The sequence below is a fragment of the Ctenopharyngodon idella genome, chromosome 12 (assembly GCF_019924925.1).
Source record: "Ctenopharyngodon idella isolate HZGC_01 chromosome 12, HZGC01, whole genome shotgun sequence".
NCBI lineage: Eukaryota > Metazoa > Chordata > Actinopteri > Cypriniformes > Xenocyprididae > Ctenopharyngodon > Ctenopharyngodon idella.
The window spans coordinates 18,383,874-18,404,274 of NC_067231.1; the positions used below are offsets into that span (position 1 = coordinate 18,383,874).

Sequence of the window (20,401 nt, forward strand, 5' to 3'; positions counted from 1 at the left end):
TTGTTGATGTCATCTTAAATGTCTTTATTCAAATTGTAAATTATTTTAATCATGATTTTCTTGATCAACATGGACACTTTGGAATTGGGTCATTTACAATGGCTTTAAATTTTGTGATTGTAAAAGTGCAGAATTTCCTCAGTAGATTGAGTTAAAGTCCCTCAAGCCAATTAGCCACGTCTAGTTTAATCTGCTTGTTCTTTTTCAAGCCTCAAAACCTGTTTTGGTTTATGCTTTGTTTGTATGGTTTTTTTTTTTTTTTGGTTTTTTTTTGTGGTGATGTTCAAATAGTAGGCATAACCGTTAATACGGGTTGGATTAATGATCCAAAAACTAGATTAGCAACATCAGAGTGGGAACCAATCAGAGATCAAGTATTTGCAAACGTGAATTGAGATTGGACATCTGTGTGTTCCCCTGACCTCGTGCAGCTCATTCCGTTTTGAGAGCACCTGGCAACATTGTAAGCATGAGAAAATCCGCTGACATTTCCTTCTGAACAGCCATGAAAATCCGTGTTACTGGGCTGGCCCCCTATGAAACTACTGCGCATTTTTGACAAAAACAGCAACAGGTGCGTACTTTAATTCCACCGGACCCACTGAGTTGCTTTGCTGTATTTATTTAAGAATATTAGCCAGCTAGCCGGCTAACCTTCTTTTGAAACGCATTCCGTTGCCATGGCAATTGTACAGGGAAAGTCGTGCGCTGACTTAAAAAGCAAGGGAATCAAGCACGCCATTATTTTGCTTTTAGTCTGGCTTGCAAACTTGCAAAAAGGTAGTTTGAGAATATTTATGTCTTATGTGTTACCCTAAAGTAGTTTATATTGTTTTAATCTGAGTTTAGTTAGTTACACTGTTTATAGTTTGAGTGTTACTTCAATGTCACAGAGTATTTCAGAGTGGACTGGAAAAAGGAAAGATTGTAATTATTGCTTTCTGCTTCTTGAAATGTAACTACAACAACAGTTCTTCGTCTGATGATTCACACTTTTTAAATCTTATTTATTAAAATTGAGCAATTTGATATATTTAAGAAACTCAGTAATAATTGAGTTTGAGTTGATGTCTGTATTACATTAACTTACCATCTTATTTCAAAGACTTTATTGTTGCAAATCCCAGTATAGTGTAACCAACAGCTTCTTTTTTTATATGTAATATTTGTTCCAGGAACCAAGCACTTTTCTCATCACATTTGACAAGTAGGGATTGTCTTTCTTCTCTGATTCTTGCTCGCCTCCTGGCCTTCATTTTCATGTTCATGTATCAGGTTTAGGTCTCCTGTGTTTCTAATAGGTCACTTGATCTTAAGGTTTCAGCGTGTCAGTATGTAAGTATATCCAAGTTGGGCCACCCATCACAGAAGAGGCGAATTTGTTCCTTTTTGTCAGGTATTACTTGCCAGTACCCAGACGACAGCTCGCAGAGGGGATGATGATAGCTTTCTATTGCACAGCTAGAGCCAAGTGGTGTGGACAGGAGACTTTTACATCTTAGAGGGTTGTGAGCTGACTGCCAGCACTGCTGCCCTCTTTCTGAAGAGATCACAGGTTGGTGTAAGTGTTGAACCAGTTATAAAATATGTAGATTTTATTGGATAAATTGATAGCTTTTTGAAACTGTTGATCAAACGTAACAAGTAAAACTATTATGTGGTTTTGTTCTACCTATTTTCTTGAAATCCTGGTGAAATGGTTCTCCTTTAAAATGTATTTTTTTATATTTATTTTCCCTTCTCACTGAATAAATATTATCTGTCTAATAAGGTCGCTAGGCTATTTCATTTGAGCTCAGGGCCAAGAGGTCATGGTCAGGATTGTCTAATTCACTGGATCAGAATACAGTTACCTCAGTCAGGTGTCTTACCTTCTTTCCCTTTGCTAATTGACACTTGCATTCAGAAGCACTTACAACTTCAGTTGGACCGCAGATATGTCGCTTTGTGTAAGCTGTGTGGCTAGTTTTTTTTTTTTTTTTTTTTTTTTTTTTAACCATAAAAAGCAAAATTGACAATTCTTGTTTTTTTGGAATATTTCAGTGTTTATTATAAAACCTGGGAAAACATGTCCCTCATATGAGATCACAGCAATAGGCACAGTTGGGTTCTGGAAGTAAAAACTCATTCATTTTTTCCATAAGGTCCTGAAGCCGTCAGCCCACTTAATTTTAAAATAAGTGTTTAACTGTGGAATTCCTGGTCAAAAACTACATTACTAATGATGCTGTATAGAAAATTACACCAATCAGAGAGTCAAAAAAAGCAGCTCTTTAGCTCCGCCCACTCCCATGAAGCTCTGCGAATGACGTAATCAAGCCGATCTCCCTACACTCTCGAAATACTGAAATGTTTGTATATACATGCATATTTTGCAATGCACTTAAAATGTTTTTATACATTTAATCAACATTTGTAAATGAGTAGTTTTATATTTCTTCATTGTTTTTAATTCGATTATGCTGTTGACAGTGCTTCACGGGTTTGGAGTTCTTTTACTAAAACCTTTAAGTACACAGTCTTGTATCTTTGTCTTTTTGTCCCATTTTCAAAAACTTTTTTGCTTCAAATCAAATTTTGTAGTGTTGTGATTCACCTTGTAGCTGCTTAGCTTGGTTCATGGCTCAACTCTTTAACAAAACTATTTTAAAATCCCTATAGGAAAAAGGAATGAAAAAATACTTATGGAACTAGCGCCACTGAAAAAGGGGATAGGCACTGTTGCACTCTAAACAACAATGAACAAATATATTCTCAGTGGACAAAGTCAAGCCCCGCCCTATATTTTTTCTTGTTCTTGAAGCCGTTTCACTCGGATATGCGTCACAATAGGGAAGAAAAGACTATCACACCTTCCATTTCACGCCATGTTTAATATCAATAATATCAATTTATTTGACCCATTGAAGTGGTTAAATACTGAAAATATGGTTCAGTTTAGGTATTAAGTGACACAACCTCAATCGTGTTGTTGACAGGTGGTATACTCAACTATGAAGAGAAACGGGGACAGAAACATGATGCTAAGCTTAGCATTTTGCCCTTTACAAGCACTACCGATAGGGTTGATTGAGTTTCACATTGGGGATGTGACATCACGCAGCAATATTAGATCTTTCAGCTCATAAGTTCTTAAATAGGTGTTTCACTAAATCTCTCAGCCCTCGCTCAGTCTTCATCAAACTTTTATGTTTGTTCTCAGAATGGGGACACCAGTGGAGCACTCAGTGAGTGAAGTGTACAGGTGTGAGCCTGATCCAGGGGTGGAGGGAGAAGGCTGGGAAAGTGACACTCCAGCAGAGCCCTGTAACACGCCAATCCCTCTGCCTGCAGCGAACAAGAAAAAAAAGAAAAAGAAGAAGTAAGCCATTTCTATGTTATGGTATTCATATACAACCATTAAAAAGTTTGGGGGCGTTTTGTAGTTTTTGAAAGAAGTCACTTATGCTCACCAAGGCTGCATGTTAAATAGTATTACACGTTAAACTGTTTTCTATTTTAATATCTTTTAAAATGTAATTTATTCCTATGATGGCAAAGCTGAATTTTCAGCAGCCATTACTCCATTCTTCAGTAATGCATGATCCTTCAGAAGCCATTCTAATATGCTGATGCTCAAGGATATTGGTGCTCATATCTTATTATTATCAAGGTTGAAAGCATTTTATTTGATACTTTTTATTTGAAACTATGATACTTTTTACTGTCACTCTGTACTGTCACTTTTGATCAATTTAATGCATTCTTGCTGAATAAAAGTATTAATTTTTTTAAGAACAATCTTACTGACTTGAAACATTTGAACGTTAGTGTACATAAGATATTACTGTAATGTCACGCATTTAGTAACATGAACTAACACTGAACAATACTTATACGGCATTTATTAATTTGGTTAATGTTAATTTCAGCATATACATTTTTAACAATTCAAGCTGTATATATTAACATTAGCAAATGTATAATGACCACAACCCGGTCACCAATAAGTGGCAAGAAAATTAATTAATGAATGAATTAAAAGCATATAATGAGCAAACATGAATTAACAATGAACTATAGATTTATAAAAAAAAAATAATAATAAAAAAAAATTAATCTACAATGTGTGCATAATTATTATGCAAGTTGGTATTCTGATCATATTTTTTTCCCCAGCACATTTCACCAATTCCAAACCACATCAATCTTAATAACTACTATTAATTTTGTATTTAATCATTTATAAGTGATATATAATAGTTCATGAAGGCTGGAAGTGAAAAATGCCTTATATTTAGGTGTGCATAATTATTAGGCAGGTTTTCTTTTACAGATAAAATGAGCCAAAAAAGAGATTTAACTCAGACATTTAATTAAATGCTCATGAGAAGGATGCAATACCAATGCAATACTGGAAATTGCAAAGTTAAGGCATGACCATTGGACAGCGAAATGCTCATTAGGTCAGCAGGGATAGACAAAAAAAGGTGAAGGCACATGTTAATTTTTGACTTTTAATAATTATGCACACCTTAAGACATTTTCACTTCCAGCCTATATGAATAATTATATATCACTTATAAATGATTAAATACAAAATTAATAGTAGTTATTAAGATTTATGTGGTTTGGAATTGGTAAAGTGTGCTTGGGGGAAAAAAAAAAAAGATGACCTTGCATAATAATTATGCACACACTGTAAATGAATAAATGCAGTAAAAATGTTAATAATCAGTTAGTTCTTGATATTAAGTGCATTACCCAGTGTTAATAAATTGAACCTTATTTAATTTGATTTTTTCCTTAAATTATCGATAACTATAAGCAATATTAGTAGGAAGAGGACCTTTTAACAAGATTTTTATACAACCCGAATTCTGGAAAAGTTTGGACGTTTTTTAAATTTGAATAAAATGAACACTAAAAGACTTTCAAATCACACAAACCAATATTTTATTCACAATAGAACATAGATAACATGTTTAAACTGAGAAATTTTTCAATTCTATGCACAAAATGAGCTGATTTCAAATTTGATGCCTGTTATAGGTCTCAAAGTTGGCACAGGGACAACAAATGGCTGAAAAAGCAAGAAATTTTGAAAAGATTTAGCTGGGAGAACATCTAGCAACTAATTAAGTTAATTGATATCAGGTCTGTAACATGATTAGCTATAAAAGGGATGTCTTAGAGAGGCAGAGTCTCTCAGAAGTAAAGATGGGCAGAGCTGTGAAAGAGTGTGTAAAAAGATTGTGGAATACTTTAAAAACAATGTTTTTCAACATCACATTGCAAAGGCTTTGCAAATCTCATCATCTACAGTGCATAACATCATCAAAAGATTCAGAGAAACTGGAGAAATCTCTGTGCGTAAGGGACAATGCCGAAGACCTTTATTGGATGCCCGTGGTCTTCGGGCCCTCAGACGACACTGCATCACTCATTGGCATGATCGTGTCAATGACATTACTAAATGGGCCCAGGAGTACTTCCAGAAACCACTGTTGGTAAACACAATCCGCCGTGCCATCTGCAGATGCCAACTAAAGCTCTATCATGCAAAAAGGAAGCCATATGTGAACATGGTCCAGAAGCGCCGTCGTGTCCTGTGGGCCAAGGCTCATTTAAAATGGACTGTTTCAAAGTGGAAAAGTGTTCTATGGTCAGACAAGTCCAACTTTGACATTATTGTTGGAAATCACAGACACTGTGTCCTCCGGGCTAAAGAGGAGGGAGACCTTCCAGCGTGTCAATAGCATTCAGTTCAAAAGCCAGCATCTCTGATGGTATGGGGGTGCATAAGTGCATACAGTATGGGCAGCTTGCATGTTTTAAAAGGCACTATGAATGCTGAAAGGTATATAAAGGTTTTAGAGCAACATTAAACAAAAAATACTTCAAAGACAACCACGAACTCTTCAGCAGCTGGAAACCTATATCAGGCAAGAATGGGACCAGTTCCAACACCAAAACTCCAGAAACCCATAACCTCGATGCCCAGATGTCTTCAAACTGTTTTGAAAAGAAGAGGAGATGCTACACCATTGTAAACATGCCCCCGTCCCAACTTTTTTGAGACCTGTAGCAGGCATCAAATTTGAAATGAGCTCATTTTGTGCATAAAATTGTAAAATTTTTCAGTTTAAACATTTATGTTATCTATGTTCTATTGTGAATAAAGTATTGGCTCATGTGATTTGAAAGTCTTTTAGTTTTCATTTTATTCAAATAAAAAAAAAAAACGTCCCAACTTTTCTGGAATTCGGGCTGTAATTAAACATAAACTGTTGTATAAAGGTTAACAAGGGAGCTGTTCAATTCCTGAACAATGCACAGGTCTGTCTCTGTCTTCTTCCTTTTTTTCAGATGACTGTGGATTAATCTCACCAACTGCAAATATGAGAGTGGTGAGTTTTTACTCCAAACATTTGTGGATATAGTCTCAAAGCTTTGACTAAGCATTTGTGTTTATGCAGTGGCATGTTTTTTTTTTTTTTTTTTTTTTTTTTTTTTTTTTAAGTGCGTCGTGCTGCTCGCAGATATGGGCTACGAGAGGCTGCAGAAGGAGAAGACTGGACCCTGTTTTGGACCGACTGCTCTGTCTCACTAGACAGGGTCATGGATATGAAGCGTTACCAGGTATTTGCTGTCAAACATCATTCTTCTCTTGTTTAGTGTCCTTTACGGTGTCACTCATCCCCCCTTGGCTAACAAGATGCTTAAATTTCCCCCACACAGAAAATCAACCATTTTCCTGGCATGAGTGAAATCTGCAGGAAGGATTTGCTCGCACGTAATATGAACCGTATGCTGAAACTCTTCCCGAAGGAGTACAACATCTTTCCTCGCACATGGTGCCTCCCTGCAGAGTGAGTTGTTTCGAGTTCAATCATATGTTTGTGTTGCCATACAGATCTTTTAATGATCATAAAATGCAACTTTTCCCTATTTCCCCACTCTCTCTATGTCATTCAGTTATAGTGACTTCCAAGCTTACACCAGAGCCAAAAAGCACAAAACATATATCTGCAAGCCAGACTCAGGTTGCCAAGGACGTGGTATCTATCTTACCAAGTCCAACAAGGATATTCGGCCAGGAGAACACATGATTTGCCAGGTGTATATATCCAAGGTAACACAATGTTCATAAAGTCACAGTTACTACAAGAAGCCTCACTATTATAATACTAATATCCAGTTAGATTCAAAATATGATAATGAATAGGTACTGATAAAATGTCTTCATTTATTTTATTTTTATTATATAATTAATCTTTGTTTCTACAGCCGTTCATTATTGATGGGTTCAAGTTTGACCTGCGCATTTATGTGCTAGTGACCAGCTGTGACCCCTTCCGCGTCTTCATGTACAACGAGGGACTAGTCCGTTTCTGCACCACTCAATATAATGAACCCACTGGCAGCAATGTGGTGAGGGACTTTAAAGATAGTGAATAAACTTGAAACAGATTCATGTATTTTAGTAGTAATTATTGCTTAATGCACATGGGTTCATAGAAGATCGTTGAAAATTGTTTGTAATGAAATACTGACTTCAAACCAGTGGTTAATGGGGGTTATGTGCAACAAACATCCGTATTCTGTAAAACAGGTCGCGTTGCTTGTGGTTCAGGTCTTTTGGATGTGTTTGTTAAATATAGAGCCGTTTTACTCAAGATACCTTCAAAGAAGAGAGCAAAGATGAGCGTAACAATGTCCATCACATATGCAGATTGATATCTAAAAGTTTTTTTGTTTTTCTTATCACTAACATTTAGATATTTAAATCGAATGACATGGCAACATTAAAAAAACTTGCTAGGTTAGCTGATTACCTTAAAAGTCCATAGATAACGCTGTCTGTTCATAATGCTGTTAACACTTTCTCAGACAAGCGGATGCAATGAGACCTGTTTTCCTGTTTGTACATTTGACCGTTGGCATAAAGCCTATTAGATTATTTTATTTGCTTTTCTTTATGCGACTCTACAGGAAGATGTTTGCATGCACTTAACTAACTATGCCATCAACAAGCATAGTGAAAACTTTGTACGTGACGAAGATACCGGCAGCAAACGGTAATCTTTATGTTCTCACAGAATATGATTTTCATCTGTTTTTCTTTAAAACTGTATAAAAAACTGTTTTTCCATTTATATCTTCATAGGAAACTCTCCAGCTTCAAGAAGCACATGGAAGACATGAGCTACGATACCGATAAGATGTGGACAGACATTGAGGATGTCATCATTAAGACATTAATATCTGCCCACCCCATTCTTAAACACAATTACCACACCTGCTTCCCCAATCATGCATCTGGCAGTGCCTGTTTTGAGATCTTGGGATTTGATGTGTTACTGGACCGTCGACTTAAACCTTGGCTTCTTGAGGTTTGGACTCCTTTTGAGGCTTATTTTGTTTAAGCATTTTTAAGTAGTTTATACCATTTTTAATTACCTGGGACTTCTCGATGTAACAAAATCTATGTGAACTGCTTTCATTCTAGCTGTATGCAATCTTTGAAACTGTGTGTTTAGGTCAACCATTCCCCTAGCTTCACCACAGACTCCCGTTTAGACCGGGAGGTGAAGGACGGCCTGCTGTATGACACTTTGGTGCTGATTAACCTGGGAGCCTGTGACCGCAGGAAGATCACAGAGGAGGAGAAGCGCCGGGTAAAAGAGAGACTCCAGCAGAACCGCTCTAGGGAGGCCAGGTACCACAAAGACCACAGCTGCACTTAAACATGGCACTAGTTTATGAAAGCCCATTTCCACCATGGAATTAAAAAAAAAAAGAAAAAAAAAGTAATTGATACTTTTTATCTCTCAATTCTAACTTTATTTCTTGCAATTCCGAGTTTATGACTCACTATATAGAGTGTAACAGTCGGGTTCCGGAAGTAAAACACTAATTTTCTCCATAGGTAAACTGATTTTTAACGATAGACCTTTAAAGACTGACCTTCTGTGAGCTACAAGGTTGTTGATCCCATGGTATTTGTTTTTGCTGAAGCCGTCAGCCCGCATTATTTCAGCTTTTTTTTTTAAATAATCGTGTTTAACATTGGAAATCCTGGTGAAAAACTACATTACTCATGATGCTGTACAGAAAATTACACCAATCAGAGTCAAAATAGCTCTTTAGCTCCGCCCACTCCACTGAAGCACTGCAAATAAGCTTAAAATATATTGTTTATATATATATATATATATATATATATATTATAAACCGGGGCACCATTATTAAGTAAACATTGTGTAATCCGACCCTACAGAGGACAAGTGGTTTAAAGAATGGATGAATGGATGGATCTCCCAGATTTGACTTTTTAACACTAAATTCTGAGTTTTTTTCTGCACAATTCCAAATGTATATCTTGCAATTTTGAAGTAAAACCTCATTACTACAAAAACTTATTTACTACAAATTGACTTTACATCTCACAATTCTGACTTTATTTCTGAGTTTATATGTTTTTAAGGGGTGTCTAAATTAATGTACAAAAGGATCTCTCTGCTGAAATCAGAATGACTGCTGATTTGTGAGATGTCATATCAAATTTATGAGAAATAAAGTCAGAATTGTGATATAAAAAGTTGCTTTTTTGTTGTTCTGTGGTGGAAACGGCCTTTGTCTATTGTCTGTTAAGCACCATATGTGTTGTGTCTCATAAGGAACGAGGAGCTTCGTCAGTCTCAGGCTGCTAGTATGGAGCAGATGCAGAAATATGAGGCAAAACACATGGGTGGATTCCGGCGGATCTTCCCTCGGGAAGGAGGGGAGAAATACGAAAAGTATTTTCAACACAGCAGCTCTCTCTTCCAGGAAACTGCAGCTTCCAAAGCCAGGGAGGAGTGTGCCAGGTGTGCACATACTGCTTGTTGTTTTGCAGAAATTCATCAAGCTAATTGTAGACAACAACAGAAGAAAAATGTTGATTCAAAATGTGTATATTTGTAGGCAGCAGCTGCAGGACTTGCGTCTGAAGCAGGAGCAGAAAGAAAGGGAAAAGAAAGGATCACGTAAGCAGGATCTTCAAGGTGAATCTGCAGGAGAAAGAGCAAAACCAAGAAGAATTCAGCCTCCGCACCAAAACCCCAATTCAGTGAGTCATTCTCTTTAAACTTGTGTTTATATGTGTACTTTGATAATGCATTGTTTATTACAAGTTTCTTTAGTTGACTAAACGTTGGTTCCTTTGACCTACCACTAGAGGGACCCTTGTGTCTATTTTTGATTAGCACCAAAGACCTCATGAATAACTTATGAATTCCTTGTGGTCTTATCCATTTCTTTAGCTACCAGCTATGTTAGATCAGACCACCTTGAGGGGAGAGACACCTGTTGCTCTTGACGTAATAGATGAAGAGGAGGCAGAGAGAATCAGTGAACTTCACCAACGAGAGACTCTGCTGCTGAACATGGGTGTGGTTAACCAGGTGCGCCAGCTACTTCAAAGTGCCAATCATCTTACTGAACTTATCAGCCACTCACATGAGCAAGCCAGCTTTCCCCTACACTGCAGACATGACCACAAGGTATGTGAGCAAAACAAAAAAGCCTGTATTAAAGGGATGGTTTAACCAAAAATGAAAACTGTCATCATTTACCCACCCTTATGTCATTTCAAACCTTTTTCCTCTTTGAAACTCAAAAAAAGTTTTTTTTGTTTTTTTTTTGTGTGTCAAATGAAAGTAAATGGTGTCCAGTTCAGTGCTGTTTAAGTACTGTTATAGTATTTATTCATATTTACATTAGCTTTAAATTTGTATATTTTCGTTTTAGGTTTTAGTCATTTTGATATGTGCTTTTGTCATTTTTATTTATTTAATTTTTTTTTCAATTTCTATTTAGCTTTAATATATTTTTATTTCAGTTTTAGTTTCAGTAATTTTATTAATTTAACTTATTTATTTCAGTTAGTTGCTAAAGCAACATTTCCGTTTTTCATATTTATATTTTATTTTATTTCAGCTAAAAAAAAAATAAAAATTAATGCTTTTAGTTTTAGCTAACAGTTAGCAACATTCATCCACTGTTGTTTTGGACCCCATTGATATTCATTGTATGGATAAAAACAGTTAAATTCTTCAAAAATGTCTTCTTTTGTGTTTCCACAGAAGAGTCATACAGCTTTGGAATGACATGAGGGAGAGTAGTTTCTCCTCTCTGACTGTGGACAATATTTTAAACTGCCTTAAAGGGTTAGTTCACCCAAAAATGAAATTTCTGTCAAAAATCATCTAAAATATCTTAATTTGTGTTCCGAAGATGAACAAAGGTCTTGAGGGTTTGGAATAACATGAGAGTGAGTAATTAATGACAGAAATTTAATTTTGGGGTGAACTAACCCTTTAAAGTGTTCATGAACTGCATGTTTTTTTTATTTTAGAATGTTCTCTGAGGTCCACTTATGTTATCAAGGTTTTTTTTCATCAAAAAAACATCCTAATTTAGTAATAAAAAGTAATAAACTATTTTCTATCCTGTTTTTGACCCTCTCTTTCGAACACTTCGTTTTGATAGGTGTGCCGCATTCAAGAAGTAACAGTTCTGCATATGAAAATAATTTTCAGCGTCCCCGCCATTAGACGTGGAATTGTTTTGAAAACGTCTGATGTTGAAAAATATCTTGTTACATAGTTGAAACCTTTGCCAGTGTGAAACATTTATGCGTATTATAAGTCTTGGTTGTGGCAAATACAGTTTAAGTACTTTGAGTTACTACTATAATTGACAAAGGATGACTTGCGGTGTTTTGTGTAAATGGGATTATGAATGAATGTACCATTGTTTGTCACTGTCGTTCTTATAGGCTTTGATAAAGTGAAAAACATATACATTGTCATTTGCAGTTTCGTGTTTTAAATAAAATGAAATGTAATGTCTTACTGATGACAAAACAGATGATGTTGCTTACTGAAACTTTTATTTAGGATTACAGCAAAAGACTTAGATCAAAACAATAACAAAAGCAACGTTCTCTACGTGCTTTCTTCCGTATCCTATAATACAATGCATTAACCCCATAAATGCTGAAGCAAAGGAAAGAACAGCAAATTACACATACATATCAAACGATCTGTATCAGACAAAGCAATAGTGACACATGGTAAAACTTGTGCTGCATTACTGTCGGGTCCAACATAGTCGGCACTGCATGATCTTTTATTTTCAGTCTCTCTGAAAAGTCTGTCTTGTTTAAAAACGAATTTACAGTAAATGAAGCAAACAAAACGAACAGTGTCTTACTGACGCAATATAACTGGAACTTAATAACTAAATAAAGTTAATCTACGCTCTCTTAATGTTAGGATGTTAGGCAATGCAAAGACTGTGTTTTCACAACTTGGCACTTCAATACGTCTTGTAATCCTCAAAGGTATCTCTATGGTTTTGTTGCTGGAGTAATCCAGTGTTTGCGTCTGTCTCATATTTACTGCATGACATGCGCAAATCGGTGGGCGGGGCTAAAGAGGCAATGATGTAGAAGTAGGTGTTGATCTTCTGCAGAGGCGGTTTTTGTCGCACTAATGACATAATAATGTGACAAAATCCAAAACGAGTCGCTTTCTGAGCTTGGTTTCAATAAAAGCTGTTTTTGGACTAATAGGAAGTTTTGAGTTCTGAAACTTACAGGATATTTTTATAGTACAATGACCTCTTATATGTCAAAAGACCCCTTTAACAAAACATTCCTCCTTTTTTTTGTCAATTCTCCTGATACATTACTCTCTCTATCCAGTTGGACTCCATTGCAGAGATTTCTTGGAGACAGAAGAACCTCTGCACTATGATGCAGCAGCAGGTGTCTACAAAAGCCAAGCCCTGCCTGCAGTGTGTGCATTACCAACCACTGCAAAACCGAAAGCCCTGGCCCTCTCTGGAACATGGTCTGCTCCAGCCAGTCCAGACTGAACCAGGCGGCCTGACACACTGTGGAGTGGAAGAGATGGCAGCATCAAATACAGAGCGACAATCATCTGCTGGTCTAATGAAGGCTGCTAGTGCTCAGCGGATACCTTTTACATGTGATTAACTTTTCGAATAGTTCTCTGGCTCTTACTCTCATATCATAAATCTAGAAAGGAATTATTCATAGAAAATACACCTGTCTTCTTTCTCTGCTTCACAGTAAGTGGGTCTTTCTCTTGGCGTCACGGCAGTATGAGTTCCTCTTTGGCTGAGTCAAGAGCGAGAGCGTCAATGTTAGGAGTGCCTCCATTCGTTCCAAGGCGACCACAGGGTCCCATGATGCTCCGTGACCCCAAGTCTCTCTTCGTCATTTCCACCCCTGCTCCTCTTGTCCCAAGGCCACACCTCTCCCACACTCTTCGAAAGGCCCCTCGTAGAGTCCCCTCACATGAGCACAGCCACTGACACAGGATGTGTACAAGCTCAACATAACCAAGTAAATCGATACAATAAGTATTGGAAGTATAGGCTAAGGAAGCTGTTCAGTGAGAAGTCAGTATAATGAGTCAGGAGTAGAAGGTGAGATGGTGTGCATTCACTATCTGTCTTCCATACTGGAAATGTGAAATTTCTCTCTTTGCTATTTTCAATATAAAGCCATTTTTCAGGTTTGTCAACTTATTTCTGTAATTTGGTTACATTTAGTCAGGAAACTTGATTTTGGACGATGCAATGGGCTGGTGCCTGCTGTAGCCTTTTTAATGTTTTTTTTTAGCGTACATTCTTAGCAAACAAGCCATAAGTGAATGATTTTAATATAAAATAATGTGAACATACTTTTATACATTCTTTGATTTAACACAGCCTTTGTAAGCTATTTTCATGACTTCATGTCAAACTGAGCCAATATGAATAAACATTTCAATAAAACATTTTTATAGTATTTTGTTTATTAGTTCTAGCATGCAAATCCTAACTCATAAAGGAATAGTTGCCCCAAAAATTAAAATTCTGTCATCATTTACTCACCCTCTTGTTCTTCCAAACCTGTAAACTTTTTTTCTTTGCGAAACATAAAAGAAGATCATTTTTGTCCATACAATGGAAGTCAGTGGTGTGAGGTACAATGTTTGGACACCAGTATTCTTCAAAATATTTTCTTATGTGTTCTTCAGAAGAAAGTAAGTCATACATGTTTGGACATGAGGGTGAGTAACAATTTTCATTTTGGGGTTAACTATTCCTTAAATAGTTTAATTCTGTGCTGCAAAACAGATTTGACATATTTTGTTGTTATATATCAGACTTTCTAAATTAAATTAAAAAAAATAAAAAATTAGCTAAAGTTGAGTTTTAACAGCAAGTAAATTCTCCACTACATGTTTACCAAAAACATCATTAGACCTAGATAAAAAGGTTTGTATACTATAAAAACATCATAATGTATTTATTTTTTTAATGTATGTCTTCATAAATAAAAAACAAAAAAGACACGTAAAGAGGGCAATCGTACAAAATTACGGGTAAGGGTGGTTTGGATGTAACATCACACCCCCGTCGACTGTATGGACCAGCTATGCTATTGCTAAGCGTTACACTCAATCAATTAAATTATCTAAAATATATTATTATATATTTATATTATTTAAAATTATTATTATTTTATTTCAGCGTTAATTATAACCTAACAATAAAGTAAAAACAAATAATACAAGTCTAAAAAAAATTATTACGTCTATTTCTATGTGAATGTGATTTCCTTTATCGCACATAAAAGCAAACTGCTTGCCGAAATCATCCGTGTGTAATTTAATCTCATTGCTGAATGAATAGTTTTGCATCATCTTAACCTTACTTTGGAATTAGTTTGTATAATTATTTTAAATTATTAAATTGATTTTTCCCCCTGTCTGGCGTAAGCTTAGAATGAGTTCAGATGTTTCTTTATTCCTTTTTTAAATGCATTTGGCTTCAACGATGCACATACCAGATTAGTTCGCATTTTAGAGCTATAGTCTGACATACGCACCGAAAGACGAATACTAATGCAATATAATATTAAAAACGTTCATTAACAATTTACTTTTGCAAATGTATTTTTTTGTAAATTAAATGTAAATTTTGCAAATATTATTATTATTATTATTATTATTATTAAAGAATAAGAATATATTAAATAATAGGCTCATTATTTTACAGATAAAAGCAGATAATAATAATGATAATGATAATAATAATACGTCGTTGTTTTACAGCAAAATGCAAATGAACCGCAGAAGCAGAGGCTGTCTTGATACAGAAGAGGCCTACGCTTAATTTCGCGTGGCTTGATCTAATAGTGCATAAAATGAAGGCAGTAATATCTAATTAGTTGCTCTGGTCGTAAAGTAACTGCGGAAAATGAAAGCAACTGTGGTATGAAAATATCTTGCAGCTGTTCAGCACCGCGTTGTTTGCTTTCTCATTTTCTCCACATAATTACTCCGTTCTACACACCTTTCCTCCGCATGGTGCAAACAGAGAGGGAGAAAAAAACAACCAAAATAGCAAACACTCAAAAAAAAAATCGTTTTTCGATAGTCCAAGGAAAAAATACAGTTAAAAGCAAACAATGTTATTAGTTGAATGTTTTTGTGCGCATGGATTCGTTAAGAGTATAGCATTATCTCCCATTGTAGACAAGCAGATTTTTGTCGCCCTCGAAAGAATTCTAGTGAACTTACAATGTTCACCACACGATGGCAGTGTTACTCTAAAAGCAGACAGGATAAATCACCTATCCACAATCTAACCTGAAGAGAGAGATTCGAGACGTTTTACAAAAATATTCAGTTTACTTTTAATTCTCAAATAAATGAAAAGCTTGTGAAACAATGACATAAATTCACAAATATTAAAAGTACCCTCTCTAACACTTTCTCTGATGTGAGATGCAAGTTGGATGGGTGGTCTTTTCTTAGCTTTTCTGAGTTGACTGATAAAAGCATTTCCACTTTGAATCCATTCACTTTGTACTTCATGACGTTTTCTAAACGAAGTAGTAGCCAAATCGAGCTTACATTGCAATGGACATATGGACACACAAATATCTTAATCATCAAAACATAAACATGAATTTAATTACAAATATGGTATATTTTTCTTCATACGATGGACCTGCATAAATCTGTTTTTGTTATCCCACTGGAAACATATCGTTTGTCATGTCCATGTGCTTTTGGCTGGCACTGAAATGGTTTACCAATAACACTCCTACTCCGCCTTCCCCTCTACCTCCCCAAGAACTCCCTCTCTCCCCTTTTTCATCTCCCCTTTTCAGTCTCTCCTGCTCTTCCTATCACAAGATCGCGCTTTGTCTGTTTGGAGATGGCGTGTCCATCCAATGATATAAGGAATCAATAACTGACGTTCATATGAAATGCAACTCACTATCAAAGAGAGTAAAAAAGGAAAACTATTTATTGCTCGGGGACCATCACTAAGGAGTCATGTGGGTGCAGCTACGGATACATTTGTTTGCATGAATATTTACGACATTTCATGCATATAATTTCCACCTGGATGAATTCTGTTTTATTGTAATAATAGGACAGCATTTGCTCAAAAACATTATTCATCTTGATCTCAATACAGTTGTCAAAGTTCCTTCTTCGGGGAGTTGATTTTACAAGCAATGAGTTCTTACTTCGTCAATTCCCTCTTCACTAAATTTAAAGGAGGCGATTCTCTGCGCTCCAACTACTATGATTGCTCAGGGTACGCGCCGGATCTTGGAGGCAGACCATCTGTGCTGTACGGTCACAACACAGGATCTGCGTTTCAGCACGCGGCTCAGTTCCCGGAATTCTACCACCACGGTACATCATCGTTCTCCCACGCGTCTTACCAACAGAATCCGTGCGCAGTTGCTTACTCTGGAGATGCCACGGGAAACATCTTGGGCCAGGACACTTTACAGAGACAGTCGTTCTTCAGCGCACCAGATGCGGATTTTACGCAATTTGGGGATTGTAATTTAAAGGTCAACAGTATCAGGGATGATTTGGAAAGTGCAGAACCGTGCACAGCGCAGCTCTTCCCATGGATGAGACCACAAGGTGAGATGAGTGAAGAGAAACACCTAGTCTGTTACAGTCCCACATAAAACACTGTAGACAATGGTTGGCCTACTTATTACCCCCAATTAAACGCTTTATGGCACCTATAGATTAGTGAGGAATTAACACCCCTTAAGAAAATCCGGATTGCTCGGTACACATTGTTTAATGGCAATGAATGGGAACTGTGAGAGTTTTAAGACTTTGTTGTTTTATTTTATTTACAGAGATAAATATATGATCAATCAAACACTGTTTCACCGGAAATAACGCATCTTTTCCCACACAGCTACCGGCCGGAGAAGGGGCAGGCAGACCTACAGCCGCTATCAGACGCTGGAACTGGAGAAAGAGTTCCTGTTCAATCCTTACCTGACCCGCAAGCGGCGCATCGAAGTATCTCACGCACTGGCCCTCACCGAGAGGCAGGTGAAGATCTGGTTTCAGAACAGGCGGATGAAGTGGAAAAAAGAACACAACAAAGACAAGTTTCCCAGCAGCAAAGCGGAACAGGAGGAAATTGAAAAACAGAGGCAAGAGGAGAGCCAGGTATCAGAAAAACACACATCAGGAGAAGATGACTCGGAGACTTCCAGTAATTCTAAATAGTCTATTGACTGTAAAAGAAAACCATCGCTGCAGTCGATCACTGCAATTTAAATACAAGTTTGAAGTTCAAAATGGCGTCTGTCGACACAAATCAAATACAACGTATTCCATTCATTGAGGCATTTCTGTTTTCAAACTGAGATTATTTCCGCTTCGTATGTTTTGATTAATCAATCTCAGTTTTGTAAGGTTCCACTGGTGTGTTTGTCCTCGAGTAGAATACTTTTGAGGTTACTGTTGCAGCGAGGGCATATGAGGAGAAGGATGTGGTCTGCATGGCGTCTATTTCCTATCTTCAAATGAGTATGAGTCACAATCCAAGATATGTTCTCTTCAGTAACTTTGTTACATCATATAAGATGGGTGATGAATCAGCATTAGTGAGTGCATTACTGTACCTCTTACTGTAAGAAAATGCACTTATTGTGATTTGTTAATTACTGTTCGAAAAATGATTATTAAGGTTTACAAATCTACAACCGAACTACCTATTATATGGGTCATTGCGTCAATCATTTTGTCAGTGTATCCATGCGTTATGCTTTCCTGAGAGGGGATGGTTCAAACGCACAATGTTATTCTTAAAATGCTGTGTAAATATTTGATATTGCAGTTCCGTGGAAGCACTGTTCTATTGTATTTTCTATTGTCTTTAACTGGAAGTGGTTCCTGAAAGAAGCCACAATAAAATATAAGAAAATAATCCCTTGGTCGCCTTTGTTCTTTTCTTCCCCTTCCACTGGATTGTCTATAATGAAAAGGTTTTTTTCCTCTTCAGAACACAAACACTCAAATTATTGTCACACTTCACAACCTGAATAAACGAATATAAAAACCTCAGTGTATTTAATTTGTTGCGGGTAACTGGAAATAGTTTTTCATCTGTAATCCTCAAATAAAATTGAGTAGCATAGACTGTAAATCAATCTCATAAAAATGAAATGATGTCAATTGTAAATCATTCAAATAAAATAAGTAAATTGAAAACCAATCGCATAAAAATCACATTAAAAAAGGACCATATTTCACTTTCTCTCTTGTAAGAGGGATTGCAATAACATGGGTGGCCTAGTTGTCTGGTAAAAAGTTTTAAAGGTGTTTAAAGGACCTGAGGATCTTTTACAGTTACTAAAATGGTAATGGAGAGTTATGATTAAAACCATAACAACCATAAGAAATCAATAATATTAATGACCAAATCTACCCTGTATACTTTTTTTTTTTTTTTTTTTTTTTCTAAATCACGTATTACGTATATATTGACGGCAAAGTGTCGACCAAAACCATTTGACCCCAAGCCAAAAGTTCAATATGAGCACTTCGTTTGATGCAGGCAGTTTACAGGCTTTTATTACTCTGGTTGGATTCCCGAGCAGTCTGGTCTCAATCTCCTTCTCGTCGTTTATGAACAGCAAGTGCCAGATGCCTCTTAATTGTGCTACCTTTCTTTCAGAGCTTTTGGCTGCCTTCAGTCTAGGACATTCATTGCCTGAGATTAAATATTTGAAGATACTGAACTCCTAGGGGCTCTCCTCTGTGTACACTCTGGTCTATAAATGTGGCGTGTAATATACTCTGCTATAGAGGGATTTGAAATTTATTTCATATTAGGCCTATATATTCGTTGCATTTTTTGAAATAAAAAGATCAACTAGGTGATTGTTTGCTTTTTATGTCGTCCTAAAATGGACCTAAAATACAATACATTATCATTGATCTATCGTTTCAAACCAAAGATATCAAACTATGACAACGTAAAAATACAAAGTTCTAATTCTCTAAATTCTAATTAAAGTTGAAAAAGTCGTAGTTAAGCCGAGAATAGGCTACATGAACCTCAATTTAGGCTACAGAGCAACAAGAATGGTTCGATAGCAGCTTAATGTTTTTTATCGTTAATTTTAATTCAATAGGCTAAATTAAACGTAGGCTATATGTCTAGTTAAACGGAATGTAAGCCGAAATGTTTTCAAATAGGCCTATATTAGATCGTTTTTGTTGAAGAATGGAATATTACATATAAATTGACGAATTTCGTTGTATATTTCGATCTATATTATAGCCTGCACCAATTCGGTTATTTTGGCAAAATGTGATCTGCATTTGTATTCGTGTAAAAATGAAGCGGCCACTGAGCAGTGCACGACCAACCAGAAGGATTCTAGAAAAAGATAGACTATGGCCTGAGCCGTATTATTATTAAACCTGTGCAAAAGAGAAATCGAAATAATGGGCTTAGGCTATGTGAATGTTGCATGTTATTCTTTTATCAAAACATTAACAAAATTATTAATGTATGCAAAATGTAGGCCTACGTGTCATAAGAATTAGCATTATTTTACATTATTAAAACAATGTATGTTTGGTAAACACAGGAACTGATTTGAAGTTTAACTGCTGAAGACTTAACGGCATTGAGCCGTACATTCAGTTAAAGCTTCAGCTTATACAGACATAAAATTTAACATCAAAAACTTTTTAACTTCCAAAGAACGATAAAGCATCCAACCATAGCCAGTCACTCAAACTGTTCTTAATATGAGGGAACCATAATGCTGCAAACTTTATTTTCTGTGTGTCCAGACTATATGAAACCTAGTTTTGATGTTGACAAAGGGGCTAGTTCGGAACAAGAAGAGCTCTTTATGCTAAATACAAACCGATAATGGTTTAAATTGTATGCAGCTGTATTTCGTTTTTGTTTTTTTCTATAAGCAAGGCATGAAAACATATTAAAATCAAACATTTTAAAATACCATATTTTTAAAGAAAAGGGATAAAACGAATATTGA

At 36.1% G+C, this 20,401-nt stretch overlaps 2 protein-coding genes across 3 annotated transcripts; both read left to right on the forward strand.

The window, feature by feature from the left end:
- The first annotated feature begins 150 nt into the window (after nucleotides 1-150).
- Nucleotides 151-13,836, forward strand: ttll6 (tubulin tyrosine ligase-like family, member 6). Of its 2 annotated transcripts, XM_051913866.1 has the most exons (16): nucleotides 151-574; nucleotides 1,397-1,555; nucleotides 3,203-3,361; nucleotides 6,352-6,389; nucleotides 6,503-6,621; nucleotides 6,721-6,851; nucleotides 6,958-7,114; nucleotides 7,270-7,413; nucleotides 7,975-8,060; nucleotides 8,150-8,375; nucleotides 8,523-8,701; nucleotides 9,663-9,851; nucleotides 9,949-10,093; nucleotides 10,287-10,526; nucleotides 12,734-13,019; nucleotides 13,124-13,836. In XM_051913866.1, the coding sequence occupies exons 3-16, from the start codon at nucleotides 3,204-3,206 to the stop codon at nucleotides 13,366-13,368; spliced, it is 2,343 nt and encodes a 780-aa protein (XP_051769826.1). In that variant the 5' UTR covers nucleotides 151-574; nucleotides 1,397-1,555; nucleotide 3,203; the 3' UTR covers nucleotides 13,369-13,836. The 2 variants fall into 2 exon arrangements, with proteins under 2 accessions (XP_051769826.1, XP_051769827.1); XM_051913867.1 differs by lacking the exons at nucleotides 151-574; nucleotides 1,397-1,555; nucleotides 3,203-3,361 and having other exon boundaries at nucleotides 6,228-6,389.
- Nucleotides 13,837-15,826: 1,990 nt separating this feature from the next.
- On the forward strand, nucleotides 15,827-18,349 carry hoxb8b (homeobox B8b). Its single transcript, XM_051915551.1, has 2 exons — nucleotides 15,827-17,000; nucleotides 17,290-18,349. Exons 1-2 carry the CDS (start codon nucleotides 16,577-16,579, stop codon nucleotides 17,607-17,609), a joined length of 744 nt encoding a protein of 247 aa, XP_051771511.1. The 5' UTR covers nucleotides 15,827-16,576; the 3' UTR covers nucleotides 17,610-18,349.
- The last annotated feature ends 2,052 nt before the right edge of the window (nucleotides 18,350-20,401 follow it).